We start from the raw sequence: 27,102 nt of genomic DNA, 5'->3' as shown, positions 1-27,102 counted from the left end.
CATGATAACACTGAGAACAGGGCACAGCAGACTGACACGCTGTGAATATGTAACGTTAGACTCTGGTTGATGAGGAACAGTCAGATGATTTCTTTAGAAAGCGTCAGCGTGTGGATCTAGGTTCATGTGTTCTTCATTCTGAACCAAATTTTGAGAATTCAAACAACTGGAATGTGCAGCTGCAGCCCCAGTGACCTGATCGTAATCAGGAGGGACAATAAGTATGATTTGGTTACATAATCAAGCTGTTTCTGCCGGGCCCAGTGGGCGTTGATGAAATCTGTTATTGCTGTTGCGTTTCCTAAACTCCAGAGCTTAAAAACAAAACAAACATGGCGTGTCTCTCATTCGCTTAGCTTGAGGGTGACAGTATTGATCTTTAGAGAATGTAAATTATTGTGCTGGTAATTTGATTATGTAATTTTTTTTTACAAGTGCTCCGTGCTCGCAAATTATGGAATATTTAAGCGTCACCAACGTATATTCAAGAAATCATTAATAGAATTGTCGATCCAGGAGCAAGACCAGGTAATAGCGTCATATGACCAGTTGGGGGCGGTAGTATTCCACTTTAATCTTGCACAAGTGTTAAACTGCTGGAAAAGCACGTGCCCTTAGAAATGATTAAACAATCAAAACGTCATATTAAGACTCATAGTTTGATAGTTTTAACGTATTGGCGTATTTATACATATTTTCAGAAAGTGAAATGAGCATAATTAGAATTATCTGAAAGCTGCTGAGTAACGAAATTGACTCAATAAAAATCGTTGCAATATCCGACCATAAACTGGCAATGAAGTGGTCAGCTTATCTATTGTCTTGTCCTCAATCCCACTTTGATAAGACAATCTTGGAGAAGATTCCTCCAAGTGTGAGTCCTCACTCTCCTCTAGTCCATCAGGACACCGTTTTGTTTATTCTAAATTTTGCTCTTTTTATTGACAGACACACATAACAGACCTGACAGCAAACACACCGGCTGCTTCACCAGCCTCCTCGTACTGATGTCCCAGCACACTTGCATCCAGGACCAAAGACCACAGATCTGTAGCTGCTCCTCGAACGCCAGAAATTGGGAATAAACACCAATTGCGGCCACTAGAGATAGAGGACAGAAGCAGCTCCCACCCGAGATAAACGATGACCTTCATGATTTATTAGAGTTGCAGCTGGAGAGTTGCACACAAAGTAGTTCAACAATAAAATACCATGTAAAGGCCATAATGTCAGGGTTTCGGGGTTGTGTCAGCCATTGTGCTGCAGGGGGTGGTGTGGGGCACAACTGGTGACAGCTGGCACTGCCTGCACGCGCACCTGTAGGCAATTTACACCGGGCTGCCTATTTAAGCAGGTTGCGCCTGCCTGTCAGTGCCAGGGTGTTCTGTGGTTGTGCTGTTAGTCTTGTCAGTGTGTCTGGTGGTCTCCCTCGTCGTGTGCTGCTGCTCTGTGTCTCCTGGAGGGACGCCCCTGTTCCCTGTGCCCTCCGCGGTCCTGGAGGGACACCCCTGTTCCCTGTGCCCTCCGCGGTCCTGGAGGGACACCCCTGTTCCCTGTGCCCTCCGCGGTCCTGGAGGGCTGCCCCCGTGTGCTCCGCGGCCCTGGAGGGCCGCTCGTCCAGGGCCACCAGGTGACCGCTGAGTTGAGAGACGCTGGCGTGATGCGCTGCATGTGCTCTGACATTTGGCGCAGAGCCGACTCCACCTGGTGGACCCGCGCTGCTTGCGCGGAAAGCGTCTGCTTCAGCCGATCTGACTCTGCTGGGTCCATAGTGGCCGGATTGTTCTGTTATGGAAAGTCAAGGAGGCCTGGACCCAGATGCAGAGTAAAAGACACGGCTCTTTATTGATAACAAAAGGGTGCAATACGAAAGAATCGAGCAAAGTAGCAACGGAAACAAATCTAGAAAAGTAACAACAGAAAATCTACGAACTAAAAATCACCATACAGGGAAAAAAAAACGTCGAAAAAGTACAAACAAAAACGCAGTGACGAGGCACTGGAACAAACTCACACGCTGGCAGTAACCACGGAAAACAGGAGGCGAAAAACTGGAGATCACAACTGGAGATCCCCCACCTGCAGCATCGGCAGGTGGGGGATCTCCAGTTGTGATCTCCAGGAGGCAAGAAACCGGAGCCACAACACATAATTAAAGAATTGGTGTTGTTGATGCGGCAGCAACAACACTGACTGTAACCCTGGCAACTGCTGCACGTCCAGGTTTCCCTGCCTGCTGCTGGAGTCCGACACCACTCAAGAATAACTGAATTACTGCTGGGTCGTTTGGATGCTGTTCAATCACAAGCATGAGCTTCCTGTCTGGACAGCACAGTGAAAAATAAAACCTTTGCAGTGATAGATAATCTATTAGATATTGTCTTAATTGTTTCATTAATCTTGATCGGTGCCTCACTGAGGGTGAACAGCAAAAACGGATTTCATTCAGAAAATAACTGAGGTACACGAGACTGGCCATTTCTGCTCCGTTATAACGCCCCCCCCGTGCTTCAAACGGGTAAAATTACCCCAAACCTCGTCTCTCTACAGATATCCATCCCTCTCTCGTTCTACCCCTCCTCACTTAGCACAGCTGGTGTTTAACACAGCCTCACATTTCCCTCCTCACATCTAACAGAGCTACTTCACGGCCCTCACGCAGCAGCTGCAGCCTTGTTGTGATCGGTAGGACAAATGACTCATATTCATGGACTTCAAAAGCAAATTTTCTTCAGCAGTATGTAATAAAAACAGTACATAATATTAAAAAATTATGCACCAAGTGGAGTAGTGTTGTATTTGGGTAATTGTGTTCATACAGTGTCAACATAGTTTCCATGGATATTTTTGAATGTGAGTTATCTTAAACATACATTTGGCACGATTAAGAATGTTCATCATTTATAATTATAATTCATAATTTGTCGGTTCGGAGCAGCGACCTTGGATTGCTTGGCGGGGAATGGCTGGGTTTTTTTCTGCTGGGAAGGAATATGATGATGATTTTGTGTATTTTCTAGTTTCTGCCATGTTTTGAAGCACTCTTTGGCCTGTCAGCTGGTGTGTGAGCTGGTTCGAGTTTGACCCTTCATGTCTTTTTCATTTTGTCAATAAAAGAAAAAAAACACCGAACAAAATATCCACAAAAAAGAAACTCTTTAGTTTGTGTCATTTTTTGACCTTTTATTATAACTTCTCCCTATTGTCGGGGGCGTAACACGTTTGTGTGCACTTCACAATTTACAAAAGAAACACTGCATGCTGGGAAGGTCAGGAATTCAAAATCTTTGTACTTTAAGTGACCTATTAAAAATAATATTCATGATTTAAAAAAAAGAAAATAAATAAACTATCACACAGTCTGTGTTGTTTTCCCAGCAGACCTCCAGCCTTCATTGACACCCACATCTGAGGTCACCCCCCCCCCCACACACACACACACACATCCAGTTTACTTGCTGGCACCAAACGCACGGCCCACCAGCAGGAAAATCAGCCCTGAGATGAGCTGCAGAGGGACCCCGGCGGCGGCCACCATGAAGGACAGGCCGTAGAGCGCTGTGACCTCTGCGTGGGGGCAGGCCTCTCCTCTCTCCTGCAGGATGTAGCGCTTCACTTCCACCGCCTCCATCCACAGCACGAACAGCAGCAGCACCAGGAGGAACAGGCAAGCTGGGGGGGAATCAGACGCAGATGCAGAGTGGCTGTGAGTAACACCAGAGGAATGCGGCTCCCGCCCGCCGAGCAGTGTTTAAACCTGCTGTTGCTATAGCAACAGTGCGGAAGAGCGACATCTGCTGCTGTGCTGTGACTGATGCGAACAGCTGAATGCAGTTTCTATAACACGGGCATGTGTACATGCACAGACGCTACGCAGGAGAACTGCGCAAATAATTTACCAGCGGCGATGAGGAGGGCGCCGCCCAGCCTGCACAGCTTACGGCTGATGAAGGGGACCCCGCAGACCAGCACGAAGCCCCCAGTCAGAGCTGCAGCGAGGCCCAAGATAATCAGCAAGGTCCAGAAACCCCGAAACACTGCGAGAAATAAGACGTTTGACCTGCTCCCATCATTGTTTCCAAGTCTGCCACCTGTCTGGGGGGGTTCAGTACCTGCTGTGGCATCATAACTGGGATGAGGTACAGGTCCGAGTGTGACGGGCAGTGGAAAGAGGTAACCATGGACACAGACCTTGGATTCTGGCTGGTTTGCTAATGGAGAAGAAAGGAGAAATTGAAGGAGAAACACCAGACAACTTCTTTTATAAAGTCTGTAGTTGAAGGCCTGTGGGTACTAAAGAGCGTGGCGAGGACCGCATGGGCGGTGGGCTCCACATGAAAGACACATCTCCAGAAGAAGCCTTCATGGTGCAGCGTGAGGAACGGAGGAGATCCGGGGACAGCTTCAAACGACTGGCTCTAAAAGGGGGGGAATGACACCGTTTGACAAATGAGGACGTCCCACATTTTAGCCTGTCTGGACCTCTCTGGTACCACAGATTATGAGTCACGGAAGAGGGTCTGAGGGGAACTTTGGATGCACCAGGGGTCACTTTGATCATCTAGATTAGGTCCAGAAATTTGACAACAGGAAAGTAAACACATGATTAACGTTTCACCGTGTGTAACTTTGAGTACTAATTTGTACACCTCTGCCAAATCCCATCGTGCTCTACATATGTTGGCGCCTCTGTTCCCTCTCTAGATTTGTGGGAGTGGGTCCTGTGTGTCCTACCTCCGTCCCATTGGCATCTCTGTCTCCTGCCGGTGTTGTTTTTGTTGGCCATGTGTAAGGTCCACAGTTGTCACTGGCCACCAGCCAGTAGTCTGAAGCAAAGGCCAGGAAGAAACACAGAGTCCCCACTGTCCCAAATAGCCCCCCGGCCAGGGCCGCCGCTCCTACCCTCATGACTCCGTCTAAAAAAACCTGTCTCCCCTCTTCCTCCTCACGTCTCAGTCCTGTGGTCTGGTGCCCACTCTGTAACTGTCGAGCCCCCGGCCTCAATGAAACAATCCCCACCACTCCCAGCATGCCAGGGAGTGGTGGGGAAAAGTAGATTCAGTAACTGTCAGGCGGCGTGGGGGGTGGGCAGGAGTTATTTCTAGGACCCCCCCCCCCCATCCCTGTCAAATTACCAATCAGTGCCCTGTGCATGTCAGTAAACAGGCTGTGACTGCTTTGTGTGTGTGTGTGTGTGTGTGTGTGTGTGTATTACTAAGGTATTTCTAAATTGGGTGTGACACTTACAATAAAGCTCTGTTTTGAGAATAAAGGCCTTCACAGGGGTTAGACACAACAGCTGACAACATTCAGAAGCATAAAATCCAAATTTGGGATTATTTAATTATTTTGTCAATGTTGTTGAAAACAACTGAACAAACAGATTTTTTTTTTTACTGTTTCTCATTTTCCAAAAAAAAGTTGATTTGTTTCCTTGGCGCCCTGCCCACACTCTCATGCTCGTCCTCTCGGCCTGAAGACTCTGTCGGCCCTCCCTGAGACGGGACTTCTGGGTCCTGGTGGACGGGCCTCAGACTCATGGAGCACACTAGCAAGAGAGAGAGGATGAGCCGGAACCAAAGAATCATCACAAACTCCAAAAAGGCGACACTAAAAGTTGAAATGAAGTGAGCAAAACCGACACACAGACCTGTGAGGCCTCTGGAAAACGTGTTCCTGCTGCGTGTCTCTGTACCTGTGTGAGATCTGCTGAGTCCTGATCTCAGTCTGCGTGAGGAACTTAACTGCCCAAACTCCTCCTGTGACAGTTCAAAGGTATTTAAACCCTCACAACCCTTAAAACATTTACTATAAAAACACCTTATAGGACAGGTTTAATAACTAATGTTACTGCTTTTGTACCTGAGGCCAGTGTGTGCTTGTGTCACGAGTGCTCCTTTCTCCGAGGCTGTGGTGTCTGTGAAGAGGCCCCCCCGTCCTGCCCGCAGCAGCCTCCTGGTGCAGAGAGTGTCTGCTGTAGGCTGGTGTCTGCTGCATCGGTAACACACAGATTCATCCGGCCTGCAGCCCCCAAGGGCCGCCCACAGCTTTCATCTGTGCAGTTTACCTTGTTGTGGAAGTTCTGGAGGTTTCTGGACAGAATCTGCCTGATGCTGTCCATCTCCTCAGGTAGGAGGGGACGACTTTGAATGCGGGCTTCTGCTCTACGTGCAAAGTGTTGATACCACTTTAGTCATTATTGTGTATTTGAAACTGGAATTTGCAATGAAAGTGCGTCGTTCCTCTGAGCCTGGCGGGGGCTTGACTTATACTTAGGGGATTCCTCACAGTAGTGGTGGTGGGGGGGCCTCCTCATCCCCCCTCTGCTCCCTTCTCTCCAACTCCTGGTAAACTCTGAGGATGCTGGAGCCACCCTGCCGATCCTTCCGGATCAGAAACGGCCGAAGGTATGTCCTGTTAAAGTGCTCAAACCTCACACACACACACACACACACACACACACACACACACACACACACACACACACACACACACACACACACACACACACACACACACACACACGAGGATCAATAAATTTACAGAAGCCAAAAATGTTACCGTTACCGTTAAAGCTGGGGTCCTTTGCTGCCCCCTACTGCTGCTTTGAGGGAAATTCAAAACTATGAGCGAAAGCAGCAGAAATTGAGGCTAAAGAAACGATGGGAAAACTCACTTGTCCTTCCAATAATGCTGCCCCCAGTAGCCCACCACGTCTTCAATCCCCGCCACCAGGTTATCGATGACCTGAGCCGTGACGCAAATACGAAACTTTACCCTTCCTTTTTATAATATTGATTAGTCAACATTTTTTTCCAATGACTTCTTCAACTTTGCTCATTTTTTGTGAGCTAATTAGTGGAGTGATTTTAACAGTGGCTGGTTAGAGGAGGATCCTGGACTGGTAACCAGTAAAATCCTCGTGTGATAGTTCAAACACAGCGCGTGTCTGTAACAACTGTGTCATTCCTCACTCTGCCGTGAATCTCCGCGCTGACGGTAGGCAGGGCCCTCTTCTTCCTCTTCACCTCCAGCAGCTCTACTAGAGGCTTAATAGTCATCCCCTGCAGAGAGAGCCACACTGAAAAGGAAAACATGCCTCCTGAAGACAGGAGAGCGCAACAGTACATTTGCACACCTGGACAAAGACAGTAAATAGAATAAGCACTATGGTAGTTGTGATGAAGAGTCTCTTCTTTGGGAAATCATCGATCAGGAACACTAAGGAGAAACAGATTGCCCCTCTCAGACCACCGTAGGCAATGATGAACTGGTCCCGAAAGGTCACGGCGTTCCTCCTGAGCTTGTTCACCACGGCAGTCAGCAGCAGAACACCTTCAGGAGAGCGTCAACAGTCTGGTCACTGAGGAGGCGCCAGAAACGGACCGTATAGGGGCTCTGTGGCTACCTGTGGCCCTCCACACGAGGCAGAGGAGCAGCGTCGAGCAGACGAAGGTCCAGCTCCACATGTGCACGTCCTGTATGGTGGAAACACCCAGGAAGATGAAGATGAGGGTCTCGCTCACGCTGCTCCACATCTTCAGGAAGTACTGGATGCTGGTGTTGCTGCGTTCCGACACGTTAGCCTCCACATACTGCTTCATGGTCACGGCGCACGTCACGATGCTGCAATAAAGGAGGCAACAATTATTAAATGTCTAAATGAAGTGGTTTCCAATTAATGACTCACGCCATGATGCCAGACAGATGAAGCATCTCTGAGGTCAGGTAGGACAAGTAGGAGTACAGGAAGACAAAGAGCGCTGCGATGACCTGGGCTCTGATGGCGAACCGTGAGGTCAGGGCCGCCAGTAGGCCGAAGAAGAGGCCTATGCAGAGACCGCCGAGGCCCACCACAACCACCCTGCAGCCCCCCAGCAGCACGTCGGCGCCCGACACCGACGGCAGACGGAGGAACGACTCGAAGAGTTTGTATAAGGCCTGGGAGGAGAAGACGTGTCAGCGGACGCCTCAAAAACGCCGGCGGCTGCCGCTCCTCTTACCACGGTCACGGCGTCGTTCAGCAGCGACTCCCCGAACACCAAGATGTGAAGCTGCTCGTTGACGTGCATCTCCTGGAAGACGGAGAGCACGGCCACGGGGTCCACGGCAGCTATCAGCGACCCGAACAGCAGGCAGTGGAGCAGAGTGACGTCTCCCAGTGAGCTCCCGGCCAGCAGGCACACGCCGTAGAGGGACAGGCCGATACCCAGCACGTTCCATAAGGTGCCCAGCACCGCGTACCTGGAAACATACACCATTTATAAGAAACGAATGATGGTTCTCCCCCAGGAGGCACGTTTATAGCCTAAATATCCATTGTTATTGGCTGTCCAGCACTCTTTTCATACACCTTCATGATATATATGGAGCGTATTTGTGGGTACAATCAGTTTGTGTCTGACATAGAGAATGAGGTAGATTATGATGTTCCAACCAGAGGATGGTGCCCAGGTTTTCAAAGAACAGCCTCCCTGGCAGGAAGTAACCTGCGTCCAGGACAATGGGTGGGAGCAGAAACAGGAAGAAGGCATCAGCACTGAGAGTCGGCGGGGCGGAGTGACGGACGCCGTAGATCACCCCTCCCACAAGAAGGCCCACCATGATGAGGAGACAGCTCTCTGGGACCACGGCCGGAACTCGGCCAGACCAGTGGAAACCTGAAGGGTGAAGTCAGAAATGAGGAAAAGGCCGTTCTGGAGGTTTTGATATCATCCCGTGCAGACACGGGGAATAGAAGGAACTGTGGTAGGACGGCGCAATCGAGAAAATAGAAACAAGCTCCAGAGTTCCTTCTATAACTACATTGTTCGTTGTTTCCCTTTTGGCATGTTTCATGTTTAACCAGTAGTGGTGCTTACCCAATTTGGCCAGCGAGGCCAACATGATCCAGAGCACAATTTCAAAGGGAGCCTGCACATGGTGATAGTCCATGCTGAAAATCCTCAAAGCTGTGGGAAGATCCACGGAAAGGCTCCCATCGCTGCTGTTAAGGCCTGGTAAGGGTGGTGACTGGTGGGGCTGTGAAAGCCCAGCAGGTTGGGTGAGGGCCACACACACCGGCCCTGAGAGGAGGACAGCGAGCAGAGAGGGAGTCCACAGGGCGACCATCCTGTAGCCATGGTGGGAGGACAAAGAGAGGGACTGACAGGCAGAGAATGAGACAGGGGTTAGAGAGATCAGGGGCCAGCACACACACACACACACACACACACACACACACACACACACACACACACACACACACACACACACACAGTGAACATGCACATAGAGGACCTGAACACTACTGATGCATTCACTAATGCGCAAAAGAATCCCTGAGCTAGCATCCAACGATCAGAACTCTCTCCCACTCTCTCTCTCTCTCTCTCTCTCTCTCTCTCTCTCTCTCTCTCACACACACACACACACACACACACACACACACACACACACCAGATTATGTTGTGTTTGCAATCCTGTGTGATTGCAAAATTCACTGCTTAGAAGAGGTAATTTGCAAAAATCAGATTTTAAATCCAGTCCAAATTCCCTCTGCTTCCCAGATGTATCGTCTGGGAATTTGGACCGGAGCTTTTTACACTAGAACAGGCTTTATGCCGGGCAGCACATGGTCCAGTGGGAAGGCCTTGGTCTTGTATCTGGAGGGTGGTTAGTTTAAATCCCAAGTCAGGGGTGGTGCAGGCACTCATTCCCTTTTGCTCCCCAGGTGCAGTTACGTGCCACTCCTGGCTTGCGTTTGTTCACTACTGTTGTGTAAAGAAAGAATTAAGTTCAGACATCAAATTCACTAAATGATGAGTGTGTAAATTTCTTACTTTCTTTTTTTCTGTGCATGATAGTAAAATAAGAATATGCAAGTATCAAAAACTGTTGCGTTTATCAGAGGTATAAATCATGTCTCAGATGTGATATAAAAGATGCATTTTAGATCTACTTTTCCACTTCAGTCTGTATCCTCAGATACAGAAACACTAGAAAGAAAATATGAAATAAATATGAATTAAAGAAATGTGAATTAAATTACCAGATGGACAACACTTTGCTTTTTGAATTCGGTTTAATTACAAGCTTTACAAACTCTTTGGCTTTGAGACAGAAACAGAAACAGTTTATTTTGTCAGACAAATTCACGACCCTGTAATACTAAAGTCGGACAGCAGATGGTGCATTTGAGCAGAAGATTGAGTCAACCCCTGAGACGGAACAGACGAGGAAAATGTTGAATGATAACATTTGTACTTCAATAGCGTTAAAAAAAACATACATTAAAACCAAAACGTGGTGAAAATGTAACTTATATAATAAATGATATGCAAGTGGAAGATTAGAGATGAAATTACTTCAAATTAGTGTTTTCAGCCTCTGAAATTCTCAGCACAGGAGTGCTGAAGTTAGAAGAACAAGGAACTACGTTATGGGTGCTCAAATAACTAACTTTGTTGGCACTGTCCTGTCCAGGTGGTTCTTCCAGACTAGGAGCCAGAGAGTCTGTCCCCTGTTGCTGGCAGCTGGGCTGTGGTGGAGGCACCAGGCCGTGCAGGAGGCTGTTGCCCAAGGTGGAGTTACATCGGGCCAAGTTGTCATTCAGAAGCAGCATGTACACCTCGTCCAGTTGTTTGTCCAGCAGCCCATTCAGTAGGGAGTTAGACATAGGCTCCAGTCCTGGTTCTGGTCCAGGCAGATCCGGGCTGATGTTCACACTGGCTCCCATCGCCAGGTATCCCTGGTCTGGTATCAGTGACACAGGAGAACCTTGTGGCTGCAGCTGAGGGGAGTCAGACTGACTTCTAATATAAGACTCAAAACCATGGTTGGAGTTGCCAGTCTGTGGGTTCTGGGACATCTGCTCTGAGCCAATCATCTGAAGGTCTGGATACTTCTCCAGCAGGCTACAGTTTTCAAAAATATTTGCAAAGTTAGCATCTGGGCTGAGGTCAGGCGGACACACGGGGATTGCAGAATTTATGGGCTGCAGGGGCTCCACCTTTGGTCCCTGGAACAGGGCGGCCCCAAACTCTTGGCTGGGACCTGCACGCAAAATACACTTGTTAGACACGTAGGCCTTTAGCTTGCTAGCAAGATTACATCTAACAAACGAAGCACATTTTATTAAACAGGAAATGATTGAAGTTGCAAGGACCAGAGGGGCACGTTGTAGATGGAGGATTAAACACTTCACTGCTATTATGAGGTTATTGCAACGTCTTACACGAGTCCCTACCTGCGTCAGATGAATCTGCCGTGGAGAAGTCGCAGTTACATGCATCTTTAGCGTGGCTCTGTGATCTCCTGGAAGCAGAGGCCAACTTTCTCTCCTCCCTGTACAGGAGAATCCTGAGAAACCCTTCGGCCAACATTTACTGTCCTGTTTTCGCCCTCAGTTCAACCCAGCTTAACTCTGGCTCGTTCTAAGAGCGAAAGCAACCAAATGTGAGTGTAAAATTTAACTCTGGTCTGTTTCACTTCCACAACTGGGCAGCAACTCCTCCACCCCCACTGCACACTTCCTATATTAGGCTGTTGTAAAAATCACACGGAAAAGAAAACAGCATTATTTACACAGGTTTGGTGCCAAACATATAAGCATGGATGCATTTTGCAGTGTATGAAACAGATCCCAGTCATTAAAAGTACTCGGCTGCAGTAAAAGTTGGAGTTTGCCCACATCCAGTGAAGTTATTGTTGCCCAGAAGCTTAAGTTAATGGGCAGGACTGATCATTGTTGACAGCAGTGGTGCAGTGGTTCGCAACAGCAAGGTTTTGGGTTCGAATCTCCTGTTTGCTGTTTCCTGTATGCTTTTCGAGGTGACTCGAAGTATGGCTCAGGTGAAGGTAAAAGGTCGTGTGTATGTTGGGCGGTGAGCAGCCTCCTGCTGGAAGGCAGCAGATAGACTCCGCCCCCCCGTGACCCCACCATGAGAGAAGCAAGGTAAGAAGGGCTGACCCATTGTTGCCATTTTTGTTCTTTTTATTAGTTACAGCAGGAACAATAGTATTAATAGCAAGAATCGGGGTTACAAATGGATCTGTGGCACACAAATCACAAGGGTAATCTTTTTTTAATTTTATTTTTTTGGGGTGGGGGAATATGGACACATCACCTACGACAGGGATTACCAGCAGAAGAAGAAACAGGATCTTTCCAGGGGACTGAAAGAGTCGCACTCCTCTAAACAAAAACATGTGTAGAAAGATGTCATTTTGGCATTTCTTATCTGTACCAAACCTAAATCCTCTTGTAGAAAAACAATTCCTAAAAAAACAGCATTGAGACAACAGAAAAACGACACAACGAGCAGGACTGATTAAAATTCAACGCTGACAGAAGGTGCTGCAGTTTTGGCAATGACACGACGACGGACATTTCCAGGATGGAGCAGGTTAAGACTTATTTGAATATGTTACGTAAATGAGGAACATTTTTCAGGAAACAAAGTCGACTTGGTTTTGTGTCGCGTCGGTCGCACGAAGAGCTCGCGTTGGAGCTCCCGTCGGCGTGCTCGGCCGAGGATGCAGCCTTAAGCACAAAGCTACGCGTTCACGCATATGGGATGACTGAGATGTCTTCAAGCCAAAAAATACCCACAATGCTCCACTTCGGCACCTCCCGTCACCGCAGTGGACAAGGCACAGCTGAACGCGTCGTTTAAAAAAAAGAACAAACAAACAGGGAAACCAGCTGATGACATAAGACGAATGAAATGTTGCTTTTTTTTTCCCTAGATCGGTCTCAGGTCAGTCAGGGTCCAGGATCGCCCCGAGGTCTCAGGGAGGAACGGCGTGGAGCTGCTACTGCTGGGATTTCTTCAACAGCGCCTCGGCCTCCTGGACGTGAGACGCAGAAAAGGTGAGAGGAGGAGAATTGGGAGTGTGCGTGTGTGTGTGTGTTAAAATAGAGGATATCAGTTTATGCATCAGCTGCCACCGAGCACAGGAAACCCCCTGTTTCTATGGGAACTGGCAAAACTCCCTGCACTTTTTATTGCGGCAGAGGGGAGGCGCCAGCGTTCCGGTCGGACAGGAGAGGCAGAAACGGGCCTTTAGGGCCAGATCCATTATGTAACGTGTGTTGTCTGTAGGGAAATCTCACAGCAAAGGTAAATATGTGTTGAAACACAAAAGCCAGTGTTACAGTAAGTTCTGATGGGTTCTGAGTGTGTGTGTGTGTGTGTGTGTGTGTGTGTGTGTGCGCATGCAGGGTGTGTGTGTACCTTGGAGCCCGGGGGAGCCGTCAGCCCTAGAAAAGCATAAACAGCATTGTCCTCTCTGGCATCGAAGAAGGCCTCATAGTTCTGAGAAACACAGAGAACGTTTGTCCAAAACTGAATTTTGATGTTCTCGTCCCAATTTGAGCGCCAACCTGAGGAATGATAATGTGAAACAGACGTCGGATCGGCGCCCAAGGGGAACAATCACAGCGGCAGCCCCACACAGAGCAGCCTTTGTGAGGAACGGACAGATATATCGGAGGAATAATCCTGGAGGGGAGGGTGTTGCCTTTGAGAGTAACACGTTTCCTACAGTCCCTCTCCTTCTTCTCTCTTTGCTCCTGCTCTGTTTTCTGCACCGTCTCTCCCACACACATACCAGCGCTCACGCAAACAGCTGCATGCTGGGGAATGTGGTTCTGCTTCTGGTGGCGGACTGGCCCGTTCTCCCACCCTAATGCTTTATATCCAATTATCAGTTAGAGCTGTGATGACTCCTGGACACCTTTTCCATGAGAGTAAAGAGCTGCTGTCTAATATTGCTGGCACAGAATCAGTCAAATCATTAATCAATACATTTATTGGTTTGAATATTATCATGAATATTGTGCCACCAGAACATTTCTTAGTCAAAGTTGAACCGGTGTGTATGAATTCAGTCACCCGCGTTCTTGTTTTTAGGATAATTTATCGGAATGGGCCCAGATGTGTCACCTGCTGTCTGCGTGTTCCACCAGGGTTCATCGGTGCTGTTAGCTAACAGCTGAAAATGAGGTCAGAATCTTCCCCCATCTGGTCAGTTCGCAACCGTGAGCACATGCTGCTGGTCAGTGTCAAAACTGCCTTTGTTTGAGTGGGATTTACAATAAATGACATTCAAAACCAAGATGTTTGATGCTTGAGACATATTTGGATATGTATCTGGGGTGATGGGTTTTGAGAATGAGACTGAGCTGGATTTAAGGAGCACAATATAATCTGGGATGAAAACTGGGACTCACCATCTGCTGGGTTCCATACAATGACACGAGTTACAAATCTGAACACATATCATATCAAGAGCAGACACAGGACACAGCAAACATATCATTTTATCTCTATATGGAAACCTCAGGGACACTTAAGGGCTTTCTGATTAAAAGAGAACAAGCGCCTGTCTGAAATCTCTGGGGTAAGCTAAAGCTAGCTTAAGCTAAGCTAAATTTTAAATTAAACTATCACAGTTGCCTACACCCACAGCTAAATTGTCCTCTGACGTGCACAATGCAATCTGGGTGGAAACGTATAATCTACTCTGTATTTTACCCCAAATGTGCAGTCTTCCTAGCAAACATGTCATTTTCACGTTAAACTTTGTGACGACTGAGTGTGACAGTTCCACATTCTTGCTGTCACATATGGTCACATATAAAGCTGTGGGAAACAGAACAATAGTGCCTATTTAGGCCAAAGACCTGGCATGCATGACACAGTGGCGGGTCTCAGCAGAGATGCAGCTTTCAACATGTTGTTGCCGGATTTAGAAGAAGAATCCCGAGAGGATAAATGACAGTTTTTGCACATACAATATTAAGTGTGCACATGCACATGCACCCACTGAGGGAGAGGTGTCGGAGACAGCGGCCCTTTGGGGGTTTGGTGCACAAGGGCGGCTCAGAAGTGCCCACACCCTGCTACCAGCTGACTTTCCTTCTTTTTGTCTGTGACTGGGACCCAGACCGGGAACCCTCCCAGCCCAGCCTCATGCAGACTCTGCATGCACGTGTCTGTCACAGTAATTGAACCAACAACACCATCATAAATCAAAGCGTGCACGTGTTTCTCACCCCACAATATTGGCTTTCATTGAAAATCTGCGGTGGGAGAGGATTCCCCGTGGCTGGCCTGGACTCCTCCGGCACGTTCTCCCTCATCCACTTCCTGTTAGCCTCGTTAGCGGCAATGTCGCACTCCTCAAATTCGATCTTATTGGCCGCCAGGAAGCCCATCACATCCTGCTGCTGCTTTTTAATCTGCGTGTTGTGGAGATAAATGAGGGGAAGCCGTCAGATGCGTCGTCATTTATGAGCAATCGGGGTAAAAACATTTTTTCTGAGACACAATAAATACTTTGCGTATCATTACGCTGAGCGTGTTGACCATCTGCACACAGGAGTCACTTTGTTCTCACTGTCAGAACTATCACTAATAAACACTTGTTTATTTAGTGACACTTTGTCTTGCACACTAGCAAAAACCACCATCCCCTGATGTCAGGAGATACAGATAACTGCACAGGAAGTGGAAGTCCAGACACTAATGCACGCTAGAGTGTGTTGTTCCTGTTCTGTCCCAATCTATAAAGACAAGTGTGATTAAGGACAACAAACCACGGTCCAATGAGATCTGAGTAGGCGTGCGTAAGAGGGAGGATGGCCCTACAAGGCCTGACGGAAACAAGAGCTTCTCTGGGACCGAAGAGGAGGTAACTGGTCAAGCACAAGCCAAATAAGGCGTGCTGCAAGGAGACACACTCACATGCTGCCTCAGCAGCACACACACAGACACACACACACAAGCATGCGCCTAAAATCAAATAGGTCAAATTCTAGATAAAAACAATGCATATGTTCTGGGCACTAATCAGTTTATTGTCCGTCCAGACCCAGTTACGTGAAGGCTCCTCCCAGCAGACAGGTGGAGGGTTGAACAACCATCTGTTAGGTGTAGAATATGCAAAGGAGGGCGGCGATAATGTTGGCAGATTAACGCTGTAACGTGCTAAATCACTTAAAGGAAGTTCCACTCTCAAGGCCAAAGTCCTAAAACCAGCTCATCGCCTACCTGCTGTGGAAACCAGTAAAGCACTGGAGTAGAAGCCCAGGAGCTTAAACTAGCTCTATCTCATTACACTGATCCTCTGTCTGTCATCTCTGACTTAAATTAGCATGCTACACCCCTGAATCTGCTTCTCCTGCCTTAAAATACAATAGACCGCATCTAGGGCAATGAAGTGACCTGTTAAACACAGATTGCCTATTTTCCCTGTCTGTATATGCATGGAGGTCATTCCTGCATTGTGCTGTTGCCAAGTGAAATTAATTTGTGGGGCAAACTGCTCCTCTGCCATCTGCCCCTAGCTCTAATTGCAGTGACAGTGGCCAGCTTTCTCGGCTGCAGCCTCTTGCATTTCTCTTTGGTGTGTACATCCTGGAGAAGAAAACAATAGAAATTAAGACTTTGTTGGCTCTTTGGAATACAAGATAACCTGCCCTCAGAACAAATATATCAGGATCACACAGTACCGGCCCCTGCAGACGTTCAACAGGCAGATTTCCATAAGCGATGCAAATGTCTTCATGCCCTGCAGGCTAACAGCTCCACTCCTTCACAAACAACAAACAATGACTTGTGTTTGCCTACAGGAGCCTGTGACGGCCTAAATTAGTCAACTTCTTCCCCCAATTCGGAAGCTGTTTTAGTCAAAAATGAATGTTCACACTGGATTCATGCAAACTGCATCATTGTGCAATGAAGGCTTCATAGCTCAGGGGCCACAAGTTCAAATCTCGCTGGGGCCTACAACCTTTTGGGAAGAGCAATAGGGGTCAATTCTGACTCCTGACACCTCCCACAATGATTCCATGTGCTCTCCGTATGGTCTAGACCACATATGTTAAACTCAGTCCTCGAGGGCCACAATCCAGCCCAGTTTTCTGTCCTACCAGGCTGATGCATTCAGTGGGATAGAAAACCAGGCTGGATTGTGGCCCTCGAGGACTGACTTTGACATGCCTGGTCGAGACAGACTGACAACAGAGATGACCTCTGCTGTAGACATCATGTGAAGTTATCAAGCAGATACAGGCTCAGAAACATGATTCAACAGCCTGAAGATAAGATTGCACCGTTTCCTCTTACAGCAACATGGCCCTGCTCATTTTAGAGAAACCATTTGAAAGGGGGCGTAAAGGGCACTGAGACTGACCCCAAACATGACCAGTCACCAAACAGGGCAGCGTCAGACACATTGATCACATTGATCCACAGCACAGGCCTCGCCGACTGTTGTTCGAGATGATTGGATCAGCTGAGCGAGGCTGAAACTGTCTCATCTCAGGAGGTCTGGGCCGATCCCTCAGCTCCTCCATCAGAGATCTGAGGGCAGGAACCTCCAGATTGTGGATTAACACCGACACAAATCAACTCCAGCCCTGCGTGTTTATAAAGGATAGAGGTTATGTTGTGGTTAGATCGAGTCTCGTCGGTGCCTCCGCCCAGTCCTCAGCCCAGTGGGCATTACCACCCTGTCACAAAAACACGCCACTGTGGCGTCTCTCGCCTCTCGCTGCCTAAAGATTAACACAAAAGGCAAAAAGCCAAGCAAAACAGCACATGAGACTTTGTCCCCAAGTTATTATGATTATAACTGAGGCTGCAGCCAGGAAATTACATACAATAGTGTGGCACCAGCACATAATGGGGCCGTTCATAGACCGGGGGCAGGTGTGTACGCGTGCCCGTGTGTTTCCATGAGTGCAACCACCACAAAAAAATCCTCATTTGGCATTTCAATGACTCCTCCATTTAACCAAACTGCTAAAGACATTTTAAGAAAAAAAGCTTCCTTTCATCCTAACATGGAAAACCGGTGCATCTCTTCTTCTGCTTAAACCAGAGGACACAACACCATTCCTCCAGGTGACTCAGACCACTCTGGCCCTCATTAGAGGCTGGAAATAGGAAGGTTGAGTTGGTGGGGGCTGCAGCCAGAACTGTTTTTTTCCCCTTCGTAAACTCTGCTACGACACCAACCGAGAGCATTGGAACCTCTGGGTCTAAACAACTAACCAGCTCTGGGTCACCAGACACTTGTGATGTATTACAGGAGTTAACAAAAGGCTGCTGCTTTTCTCCTGACCGCCATAAAACGTCCGCATGAATGTCCACCTGTGGCCGAGACCTTGTGCACTTTACGGTTGCAGGAGCCCGGCGAGGGAGTCGCAGACGAAGGCTGAGCTTGTGCAAATGTCATCGGGGGGCAAGGAAGGACAACGTGCATCATCTCCGTGAAACCAGCCTGGCCTCTCTCCTGGAAAAACAGCCTGCTCACTGAGGGGCGATGGAACAAACTCACACTCAATCCATAAAACACAGGCAGCCAGAGACTAGAGATCAGCACTGTTGCCCGAGCAGGCATCAAGTGAATGCTCTTACAACGTTTCAGCAGTAACTCAAAGGTATCTACAGTGGGGTGGGGGGCAGGTCAACATTTAGGGTCTGCAGTATTCCAACGTTATCATCTGATCCAAAAAATGAGGGTATGAGTTCCAGGGTTGCAGCTGGGGCCTTGGAGAGTTGCATCACCGTCATTCCTCTCCCCCTAACAAACTGGTGGAGCTGGAGCGGTGCAGAGGGCAGCATGAAGCAAGTTAAACTGGTGCGAGAGCAGAGCATTGTGGGGACGCTGCTGTGCTCTTCGCTCTCTGAATCTGCTGCTTCTGTCTGCAGCCACAACCCAACGGTTACATTAGGAAGCAGCGCGACCTCAAACTTCCTCCCCGACTCCTTCTCTGTGACGGAGAGTTGCAAACTGATCCAGAGAGAGCCATCAACAGACATTCCGCGCGGGTCCTGTAGCGGAGCAGCGTGCCTGCTGAGTCAGACCCGTCCGGACTGACACACTAAACATCACCGACCGAGTTCAGTCAAAGTTCAGCTGCGTTTCTGCTGCACGGATGCTGTGGAATCAGACCTCGCGCTGGGAAGACAAAGCAATCCTTACCGACGTGGATCCAGACGACGATGCTATGTACACTTTAATCACCATGATTACAACGGCGGTGCAGTTTCGGTCGGATTCCTTCAGTGGGGAGAAAACAGGAGCGAGAAAGGTCCCCGGGTCAGCAGACTCGTCTGTGCGTCGCGGGCAGCGCAGACGATGTGCGTAAAAGCGCCTGTGTCTGGATGGAGCTTTGCGCTCTTCATCCTCCGCCTCTCTTCTGCCTCCTCTCCACCCATTCTCTCTCTCTCTCTCTCTCTCTCTCTGCCGAGCGACGTACTTGGAGACACGTTCACGCACGGCACGCACAAAGATGGAGCTGGCCTATGGGAGCGGCGGGACAGCGATATTATAATAACGGATAATTACGGCACAGACTCCATTGTCCACAAGTCAGCCTGCTGTCCCTGCATCGATGCATATGTGCGTCGTCGCAGGTGTTTCCGTGGCGGAAGGGAATGGTTGAGGGGATTGAGGGATGAATAAAGATATAACGGCCTCTCCAGTGGGTTTTGAACACGCCACTGAAGGCGTTTGTGTGACGGCGCAGCCGCCGGAGCTCCGTCTTGTGCAGCCACAGTATTACCCGTGCTTCGTGGGCCCCCTGCAGGCGTCTGGGGCATACGACGCAAGGCTTTCCCCCCTGAAATGAATTTAGGTAAGCCGACTGACAAACAAAAAAAAAAATGTGTCGGAGAGGAGTGGGCGCCATATTGGACTGAGACGCCAAGTGAATTTAAGGCGATTTCCCCCCTCACGGTGGCCGCTGCAGATGTGAGCCGAGGCTTTTTTTAGTCGAGCCAACGAGGATGCGTGGCTTCACACCGAGGCATGTTGCCTGTTGCCGGGCCCCGTGTCGGTGCACACGGGCCGGCGCGGGCCCCTTCCCTCCTCCGAGCGAACGCGCTCTGATCGAGGGGGTCTGTCCACGATTGCAACCCTCGTCGTTCTTGCAGGATTCCTCCCCTGCAAGAAGCCATTCGCACAGACCTCAGATCGTCGCCGGCTCCAAAATTCCAAGTGCTCTGCGGCCCCGAATGGCGTCATCTGATTGGCCAAGAGCCTATCAATCATACCTTTAGCCGCACCCCTCCCCCCATTCAACCACTCGCCTCTCTGTTCCAGTGTGTTTACTACACTGCCGAGCATAAGGGAGACGCTCGTCTTCACATGCACTAAAGCCACTAAGAAAAACAGTTTTTAGTTATATTTGTAAGAAAACCTCCAAGAAATCAACATGCCCAAGAGAAAGGTATGTATTCTCTAAATACCAAAAATAGTTTGAAGGGGCTATCGGCTATTAGTCCAATGCAAACGATTGTGAAGAATCCCTCTAAGAAATTACTTAATTATAACGCAGTCTGTGACCGTTATACGTCGTTGGTAATTTTTGCCTATTTTCTAGATAAAATGTGCAATTTTTTCGTGTTACAACGAATATTTTCCTGCCCCGATTCGTTTTAGAAATCGCGTTTCCCTCCGAGAGCGTCTGTCCTTTGGAGAGTCAGAAGTCTCTCGGTGTCCATGCAGTTAAAGCACAAGCAGCAGCCATGCTTTGCAGCTCTTGTCCACCTTCGTCGCCGACCTACCGAGAACAAACGCTTCACTTATCGCCGTTTCGCCACCAAACCGGCCAAAAACGCCACTAGAAAATGCCAGAATGTCATTACTTTGCATTTTGGTTGCAAAAATAAACATTCGCCGTCGCGTTTCGATAAAATTACATATTTTTCCTCTTTGTTCATAGTCCCAAATGGCTGTAATGGCGTAGCCCTGCCGCCGGGTGGCGCGCACGCTTCGCAGCAGGTCCCTCCCCCTTCTTAGAGACTCCCGCGCCAACTTTCAAATGTGAGCTTCATGTATTGAGCAGGAGAATGAGATGGGGGAGAGAAGGGGGAAAGGTGGGCCCGGGCCCTGGAAACATGGCTCCGGTGGCCTGCACTGCAGAACTCTCGCTGCTCGGCCCGCAAATAATCAACCGGCCCCCCTTTTCTGGGCTGGAATCCGTGAAAATGAGCCCAGTTTTCAATGAATTAAACTTTTTACATGAAACTAAAAAGACTTTTGCACAAATTTGTGTTCATCGAGAATAATGTTCCAAAGTCTTTTGCAAATGTTTCCCGGCACTCAAAACAACGTTTAAAGGAAAAACAATGTTATTTGTCTGTATTTTAACTTATTTCTCCTTGTCTTTCCCAGTCACACACAACAGAAGGAGACAAGGAGGAGGTAAGACGGGAGGCATCGTCCACATGGTCAAATTTACATTTTAACGAATTAAAAAGTCGGTCCCGGGGGTCATTAAGAGTAGGAAAATAAAGAAGTGATAAATTTGTACTGAATACAATGAGGATGATAAAAGATAACCGTTCCTGTTGTGTTTCAGCCTCAGAGGAGATCAGCCCGGTTATCAGCGGTAAGAAGCCACAAAAACAACCCATAAACTTCTCATTTACACCGGCACATTCAGACAAAAATAAATACTCAACTTGCCGGGATAAAAGAAAGGATGAGCAGGGGCACAAATCTTAAGTGTAACATAATATATCCACACAATTATTGCACTTTTAAAACACTCAGACCAAGTGTTGCTACTGTGAGCTCTATCAAGGAGCAATAAACTAGGGAGAAATGTTTAAAATCTGCAAATAATGCCAATAAAAGCCAATACACATTTAAAAAAACACAACTGCTTTTGCAATATTAGTTGACCTAATATTTTTAAACTATTATACATTCCCAGTGTCTGTATTAAGGAATATTTTATAAAAGGAACACAAAACAGTCCTAATAAATTGCCCCTCTTTTAAACGGGGCTAAACATTGCAATAATACCTATAATTAGGGGCAAACAGGAAAATGACCTGTTATTACGCAGCGATGCGGACGTGCAGTAGATGCTTGATTCTTTTCCGTTGTTGTCATAGAAACCGGCCCAGCCCAAGCCTGAACCAAAGGCCAAGAAAGCAGCAAAGGTAAGAGACCCCCCCCCCCACCCCATCCAGAGTGTGACCGCTCTCCACCACGAAGCAGATGGCAACGGTGTTCTGTCCCCCCCGCAGAAAGAAAAGGCTGTGAACGATAAGAAGGAGGACAAGAAGACCAAGAAGGCAAAGGAGAACGCCGAGGCAGAGGCAAACGAGGAGAACCACTCTGAGAACGGCGAGGCCAAGACCAACGAGGTGAGGAAACCCCCCCCCCCCTTCCCTCCACACGGCGGGGTTTAAGCCTGGGTGGGGCATCTGACGGTCTGACCCTGCTCTGTCCTCTCTGTCCCAGGTGGAGGCAGCCCCAGAAGAGGCCAAGGAGGAGGCCAAGTCCGAGTAGCACCACTGCCCAAGCTTCCTCGCCCTCTACGGTCCCCCCCGCCCCGCCCACCCGTGAACCCCCCCCGGCCAACCAACCAGCCCCCTCAAGTCTCTCACATGGTTTCCCTCCAAGGTGTATTGTTAACAGAGGAATATTTTTATCAATGATTTTATAAGTATCCGTACAGATTTTTAGCACAAAAAGCAAAGCTGATTATGGAGCACCTTGCAGATTTGCAGTGGTCATATCAAGTGTCTGCAAGCAAGATGAACACACTAAAATCTTTTTTAAATGGCATTTCATGATTGTTGAAGGCTTGTGTGGTGTAGAAAGTGCGTCCCTGCCGGATTGGCTCTGTTGTGAGTTGTGTATACCTGTCCCCTGTCCCCCCCAGCCCACCCTCGCCACCGCCCCCGCCTCCTCTTCTTCCACAGATTAGATCTCCTTCCCCTGTACAGCCTTTATCCATGTTTTATTAACGGTTCAGCCATGTTAATGTGGGTTATTCTTTTAGACCTCTAAATGTGCAGTGAGTCCCCTTTTGCTTCTGTGTCTTTTTTTTTTTTTTTTTTTCCATTTTAAATTGTGTTTTAACAGCGTGTTGAAGTGTGTTGTCCACATAAGAAAGAGGAAGATGAACATGTGAAACATTCCGGGAACAGCGATTGCCTCCGACTTGTCTCTCTCCGACGACCCTGCGTGTAAAACAGCTGCTCCATCCACGCTGTCCTGTCAGCTTTTCTAAACACAGGTGTTTTTTTTAAATGGATTGAATTTGGAAACCTTCTCTGACAAATGCAGGTGTCTGGTCCCTCTCTTGTGTTCTGAAATTCTCTTAATAAAAACAAGTCCTGGGAATTTTCCTCGAAACTGTCTCAAGCCTGGTGCTTTTTCCAGAAACATCCGCACATTTTAAAATTGAGGGGAAAGGAGCTCGTTGTGGAATTACCCACTAATTACACTAATACAGGCATAAAGTCTAGGAACATATGGAGTGTGTAGATCCACATATAACACAGGTAAAGGGTGCCATGTGCAATCTGGGTATGAGACGAAAACTCCTATGAACGGAGGCCAAATGGTCCCAGATCCATGTGCGGTGGTGATCTCAGGCCTTCAAGCACAACGGGATCTGTGTGATGAGTATAAACAGTTGAAATCTGACAGCAGTCACTAGCAGTGAACCCAGGCCATTCAACGTATATATTGCTACACATCAGCAGGGTGTGGGGCCTGCATGAGGTCATCCATGGTTGTCTCCACATGGAGCCATTCATTCTTGATAGAAGGCTTTGCCCTGTGTTCACGCTAGTAACGGCCTCTCCTGAGGAAGGAGAAGCTGTGAGTGCCGTCTTCTGTACGTTGCTGCCCGCAGGCCTCTTAAATCGGACACACCAGACAAAGTCCACCCAGTTTCTTCTCTTGCCGCCAGGCCTCCACGCTGCATGAACTCCAGGATGAGTGCTGCCCCTGACCCACATTCACCTCGACATAAATATCAGCCTTTTATTTAGCAACATCAGAGGGAGCTACCGTTGTGCTATACAACTGCACCCGGGCCCCTAAAGGGCTTACGAGGGAGATTCTAGAATTTGTGCGTGTGCTGACTATATACGTGTATATATGCAAGCGCTTCTGTTTTGATTCGAGTTGCAACCTGAGGTGGTGGTGCCAAGCGGCCTGTAGGTTATGCAAGGTTAAACATGTACTTTTATATAAGTGATTACATCAAGTGTGTCTTTATTTAGTCAAACAGGTCCGAAAATCCACATAACCCTCCCCAATGCTGACCAAATTTCACTTTAAATGAAATTCTCTCATCGCTTCGCGTTTATCCCGTTAATATTTCATGCCCCTCTGACCTACAATATCATGGCCGAGCACCGGGCTCCATTTTGTCGATAGTCTTCGTTTGTGCACGGCGTCATTGCGGCCCCGGTCCGCTAGAGGGCGCCATTGCTCCACTTTTAATCAGGCAAACGCAGCTGAGCGAGGCCTCATCGAGCTTGTGCTGCTCTTCTCTAACGTTTGCAACAGTGTTACTTTATTTTATTCTCCCAGGGGCAAATCTGACGGAATCACGCAGCGGTGGGCTGGATCACACAGTTCATTACCAAAACTACACACAGCAGGCCAAAGTTGATCCCTGCAGCCTTTTAAAACAACTCCTCGCATTTACCGTCCCATTTCCCCCCTTTCAGCCTCAAATGCTTCAGCCTCAAATGCTTCAGCATCAAACCCGTCTCCCACCCACGTCATTGTCGGCGTACAAATGATGATGGGTGTTGCGTTATTGATCGGACAAAATCATTTTCTGATCTCACCCCGGTGGTCTCTCTCTCCCTCTCTCTCTTTAATTTTCTTTCATCTGGGTTCTTTGTGATGTACATCGTCTCCGACTCTTTCATCGATCCCCCCTGTTCATCCTGTCTCCTGTGATCAGCCCCGAGTCGTTACCGTCTTTGATACTAAGATGCTCTTAGCAGACGCGCACTCCTTTTCAGAGGCCCTGTGTCTTCAAATGGCTAATTTACTTTAGTGTTATTGTATTTGCGTCTATGCGCGCTTGGACGACTGGGTTGGGTCATAATGGTCCCCTGGTTGTCTGGCTGACAACCAGCAACAACCCCAAGTGTGTACACGCGTCCTCTTAAACTCTCTGACGGATTATGAATGTTGACCAAAATAGATCCGTTTCATGCGCATATCCCATCATCTTCCGTCATCCCACGCGTTTCCAGTCACTGTCCCCTCCCCACTGTCATCCATTCACAGCCTCTGTCCACATCACTCACGCCGTCTCGCCCGCAGCATGGGTGTGTGTATGTGTGTCTGTGTGTGCGCGCCCTATCCTCGTGTGCGTTGGTGTGTGAAGTATCCTATAAAGAGGGGGAGGAAAGACTGCGCGTAAAAGACGAGAATGACCTTTTGCGAGGAAGTGATTATAAACGATGTCCTGTCGTCACCAGGGATACCAGCGTGTAAATGTGGATGAGCATTTATTGTGGAAACAACGTCACACTTTTGCACGTGTGCGCGCACACACGCATTCCCGGTGAGGAGAAACGCACACAAGTTCCCAACAGGTACGCACTGACATTTTGTGTGAAGGGAGCCCGAGTCAAATGTCCTTCCTGCGGACAGGACCAGGGTGATTCCTGTAATGAACAGATGTTTGACTTCCAGCTGATGTGGTCCTGCCGGGCTGCCGTAGACGGTTTGCGTTTAACGGGAGGTGAGGAAGAAAAGGCGAAGGGGAGAGGGGGATGTGGCGCTGGATGCAGATGGGGATCTATTCTCCGGCGCACGCAGACGAGATGGAAATGAGTGGGCGTCTGTGACGTCAGTCAGTGTATACCAAGAACACGCGCGCGTGCGCGCGCGCACACACGCACCCCCTCCTCCCGTCCCATGCTAATACATGCTTCAGCGCAAACAGCAGCGGTGCCATGAACCAAAGGCACAAACATCAGCGCACGCAACCCCCCCCACAACCCACCCCCACCCCCATCACGCATGTACACATCTGAGAGTAATCCTTGACCTGCTGATGTTTCCAAGCATACAGTTTACACCCACAAGCAGCAGTCCCAGCAGACAGACAGGCAGCCAGTCTAACGAGGTTAGAAGCTCAACAGTCGGATTAATCATTGGTTCAGAAATGGACGTGTTCCGATGCTGCTGTAGATCACGATGTTTAACAGGTTGATCATCTGTCCAAGAACTCAACATCTCTCTGGATTTACCTTAAAAGGGAGGGTAAAAGTGCCTGGTTTTCTTTTTTTTATTTCTTTTCCAAAGAAATTGGAAGTGGCCCAAAACTGTACTTAAATAAATAACTCTCTGACACTGTTCTCTCCAAAGGGATATTCTAGCAATTTGTTCTTAAAGCGCCTCTAAGGGACAGGGACTTAAACTAAAGCAACACCTTCCTCTTCTTAATATTAAAGATGATGATGAGAAGTGAATGTTGTGATATAGAGGTTATAATTTAACAATGAATAATAAAATGGTAAATTCTGACCTTTAGTTGCTGTCAACAACCAGAAACTCTTGTTCCCATTCTTCTCACTCCTCATTTCTTGAGTCACTGATTTCCACCATTTGGCCCCAAGAACAAGTGACCCCAAAAACCTTTGAATTGAGTCACTCGTGAGTCATCATCACCCCAAAAGATCAGGTTCAAGTCCAAATCCAGCTTATACGACGCAACGTTGTCCGTGCTATCGTTGATGAAACATGGAGATCCCATCCATCCATCCATCCATCCATCCATCCATCCATCCATCCATCCATCCATCCATCCATCCATCCATCCTCACAGCTAGAAGGTCCAGGACCTTCTAGCTGTAAGGCTACAGTGTTCACCCCTGCATGACAATGCTGCCCATTTTAAACTGTAATAGGGGAATTCACCAGTTCACAAAGCTGCACTGGATTTCTTATTAAATCTCTGGGATTAAAGGTCTTCTGCTTCCACACACCAGCTAAATGCAGCTCGTTTAATTGTAGTTGATTTGCTTCAGAGGAAAGTTTTTCTTGTAAAATGAAAGCATTTTCATCTTTTTAAGGTTCCCCATCATCTGTTGTATTTTGCATTTCAGCTGTAAGGCTGACAGCAAATCACAGAATGTACACCAATGCAAATGTTAAAACTCTGAGTCAAGTCAGCACCATGTGAGCCAAAGTCCAAGGTTGAGTCCTACAGCATGAGTGTCCCAGAAGCCGGGATCTAGTCCGGATCTCCATGATGTGGGGCTTGGAACCAGCTGCAGCTCAGGAGGGAAAATGCTCATCCAAAATCCAACTCCAGTACGT

The 27,102-nt window shown here is 48.2% G+C and overlaps 5 protein-coding genes across 8 annotated transcripts; 1 reads left to right on the top strand and 4 right to left on the bottom strand.

Annotated features, from left to right (window-relative positions):
* Nucleotides 1-3,170: 3,170 nt before the first annotated feature.
* LOC105417316 (transmembrane protein 182-like) lies at nucleotides 3,171-5,063 on the bottom strand. Its single transcript, XM_011610424.2, has 5 exons — nucleotides 4,735-5,063; nucleotides 4,295-4,418; nucleotides 4,113-4,211; nucleotides 3,900-4,037; nucleotides 3,171-3,672 (listed from the first exon to the last, which is right to left on the bottom strand). Exons 1-5 carry the CDS (start codon nucleotides 5,029-5,031, stop codon nucleotides 3,452-3,454), a joined length of 879 nt encoding a protein of 292 aa, XP_011608726.2. The 5' UTR covers nucleotides 5,032-5,063; the 3' UTR covers nucleotides 3,171-3,451.
* Nucleotides 5,064-5,323: 260 nt separating this feature from the next.
* On the bottom strand, nucleotides 5,324-8,967 carry LOC101079606 (sodium/hydrogen exchanger 2-like). Of its 3 annotated transcripts, XM_011610435.2 has the most exons (13): nucleotides 8,862-8,967; nucleotides 8,438-8,660; nucleotides 8,004-8,244; nucleotides 7,691-7,941; nucleotides 7,409-7,626; nucleotides 7,139-7,335; nucleotides 6,975-7,064; nucleotides 6,677-6,747; nucleotides 6,289-6,432; nucleotides 6,068-6,164; nucleotides 5,863-5,991; nucleotides 5,696-5,759; nucleotides 5,324-5,548 (listed from the first exon to the last, which is right to left on the bottom strand). In XM_011610435.2, the coding sequence occupies exons 1-13, from the start codon at nucleotides 8,932-8,934 to the stop codon at nucleotides 5,394-5,396; spliced, it is 1,953 nt and encodes a 650-aa protein (XP_011608737.2). In that variant the 5' UTR covers nucleotides 8,935-8,967; the 3' UTR covers nucleotides 5,324-5,393. The 3 variants fall into 3 exon arrangements, 1 of the variants encoding a protein (XP_011608737.2); XR_003890744.1 differs by lacking the exons at nucleotides 5,324-5,548; nucleotides 5,696-5,759 and having other exon boundaries at nucleotides 5,867-5,991; nucleotides 6,068-6,159; XR_003890745.1 differs by lacking the exons at nucleotides 5,324-5,548; nucleotides 5,696-5,759 and having other exon boundaries at nucleotides 5,940-5,988; nucleotides 6,068-6,159.
* A 1,083-nt stretch (nucleotides 8,968-10,050) lies between these two features.
* LOC105417315 (uncharacterized) lies at nucleotides 10,051-12,589 on the bottom strand. Its single transcript, XM_011610423.2, has 2 exons — nucleotides 11,228-12,589; nucleotides 10,051-11,034 (listed from the first exon to the last, which is right to left on the bottom strand). The coding sequence occupies exons 1-2, from the start codon at nucleotides 11,361-11,363 to the stop codon at nucleotides 10,343-10,345; spliced, it is 828 nt and encodes a 275-aa protein (XP_011608725.1). The 5' UTR covers nucleotides 11,364-12,589; the 3' UTR covers nucleotides 10,051-10,342.
* On the bottom strand, nucleotides 11,957-19,209 carry sh3bgrl (SH3 domain binding glutamate-rich protein like). Of its 2 annotated transcripts, XM_003970118.3 has the most exons (4): nucleotides 18,979-19,209; nucleotides 15,041-15,226; nucleotides 13,218-13,298; nucleotides 11,957-12,831 (listed from the first exon to the last, which is right to left on the bottom strand). In XM_003970118.3, the coding sequence occupies exons 1-4, from the start codon at nucleotides 19,021-19,023 to the stop codon at nucleotides 12,796-12,798; spliced, it is 348 nt and encodes a 115-aa protein (XP_003970167.1). In that variant the 5' UTR covers nucleotides 19,024-19,209; the 3' UTR covers nucleotides 11,957-12,795. The 2 variants fall into 2 exon arrangements, with proteins under 2 accessions (XP_003970167.1, XP_011608724.1); XM_011610422.2 differs by lacking the exons at nucleotides 15,041-15,226; nucleotides 18,979-19,209 and adding an exon at nucleotides 13,367-13,900 and having other exon boundaries at nucleotides 12,725-12,831.
* An 860-nt stretch (nucleotides 19,210-20,069) lies between these two features.
* On the top strand, nucleotides 20,070-23,154 carry hmgn6 (high mobility group nucleosome binding domain 6). Its single transcript, XM_003970117.3, has 6 exons — nucleotides 20,070-20,227; nucleotides 21,175-21,204; nucleotides 21,362-21,391; nucleotides 21,903-21,950; nucleotides 22,038-22,157; nucleotides 22,255-23,154. Exons 1-6 carry the CDS (start codon nucleotides 20,213-20,215, stop codon nucleotides 22,300-22,302), a joined length of 291 nt encoding a protein of 96 aa, XP_003970166.1. The 5' UTR covers nucleotides 20,070-20,212; the 3' UTR covers nucleotides 22,303-23,154.
* Nucleotides 23,155-27,102: the final 3,948 nt, after the last annotated feature.

This window comes from Takifugu rubripes, chromosome 14 (genome assembly GCF_901000725.2).
Source record: "Takifugu rubripes chromosome 14, fTakRub1.2, whole genome shotgun sequence".
Taxonomy (NCBI): Eukaryota; Metazoa; Chordata; class Actinopteri; order Tetraodontiformes; family Tetraodontidae; genus Takifugu; species Takifugu rubripes.
The sequence above is the reverse complement of the archived record's forward strand: the minus strand, read 5'-3'. Positions and strand labels throughout refer to the sequence as shown.

Excerpts from the sequence above, each read along its gene's own strand:
- LOC101079606 (XM_011610435.2), bottom strand. The coding sequence starts at position 8,934 with ATGGACTATCACCATGTGCAGGCTCCCTTTGAAATTGTGCTCTGGATC. Across the intron at positions 7,942-8,003 it reads TGAACGACGCCGTGACCGTG|GCCTTATACAAACTCTTCGA; the intron begins GTAAGAGGAGCG and ends TTCTCCTCCCAG. Across the intron at positions 6,433-6,676 it reads CAGCATTATTGGAAGGACAA|GTTTGAGCACTTTAACAGGA; the intron begins GTGAGTTTTCCC and ends TGTGTGTGTGAG.
- LOC105417315 (XM_011610423.2), bottom strand. The coding sequence starts at position 11,363 with ATGTTGGCCGAAGGGTTTCTCAGGATTCTCCTGTACAGGGAGGAGAGA. Across the intron at positions 11,035-11,227 it reads GGCAGATTCATCTGACGCAG|GTCCCAGCCAAGAGTTTGGG; the intron begins GTAGGGACTCGT and ends TTTTGCGTGCAG.
- hmgn6 (XM_003970117.3), top strand. Across the intron at positions 21,951-22,037 it reads AGGCCAAGAAAGCAGCAAAG|AAAGAAAAGGCTGTGAACGA; the intron begins GTAAGAGACCCC and ends TCCCCCCCGCAG. Across the intron at positions 22,158-22,254 it reads GCGAGGCCAAGACCAACGAG|GTGGAGGCAGCCCCAGAAGA; the intron begins GTGAGGAAACCC and ends TCTCTGTCCCAG.
- LOC105417316 (XM_011610424.2), bottom strand. The coding sequence starts at position 5,031 with ATGCTGGGAGTGGTGGGGATTGTTTCATTGAGGCCGGGGGCTCGACAG. Across the intron at positions 4,419-4,734 it reads GAGATGCCAATGGGACGGAG|AGCCAGTCGTTTGAAGCTGT; the intron begins GTAGGACACACA and ends CCCCCCTTTTAG. Across the intron at positions 4,212-4,294 it reads GGTCCTCGCCACGCTCTTTA|CAAACCAGCCAGAATCCAAG; the intron begins GTACCCACAGGC and ends CTTCTCCATTAG.
- sh3bgrl (XM_003970118.3), bottom strand. The coding sequence starts at position 19,023 with ATGGTGATTAAAGTGTACATAGCATCGTCGTCTGGATCCACGTCG. Across the intron at positions 15,227-18,978 it reads CGTCGTCTGGATCCACGTCG|ATTAAAAAGCAGCAGCAGGA; the intron begins GTAAGGATTGCT and ends CACAACACGCAG. Across the intron at positions 12,832-13,217 it reads CGGCTCCCCCGGGCTCCAAG|GAGGCCGAGGCGCTGTTGAA; the intron begins GTACACACACAC and ends TCTCACGTCCAG.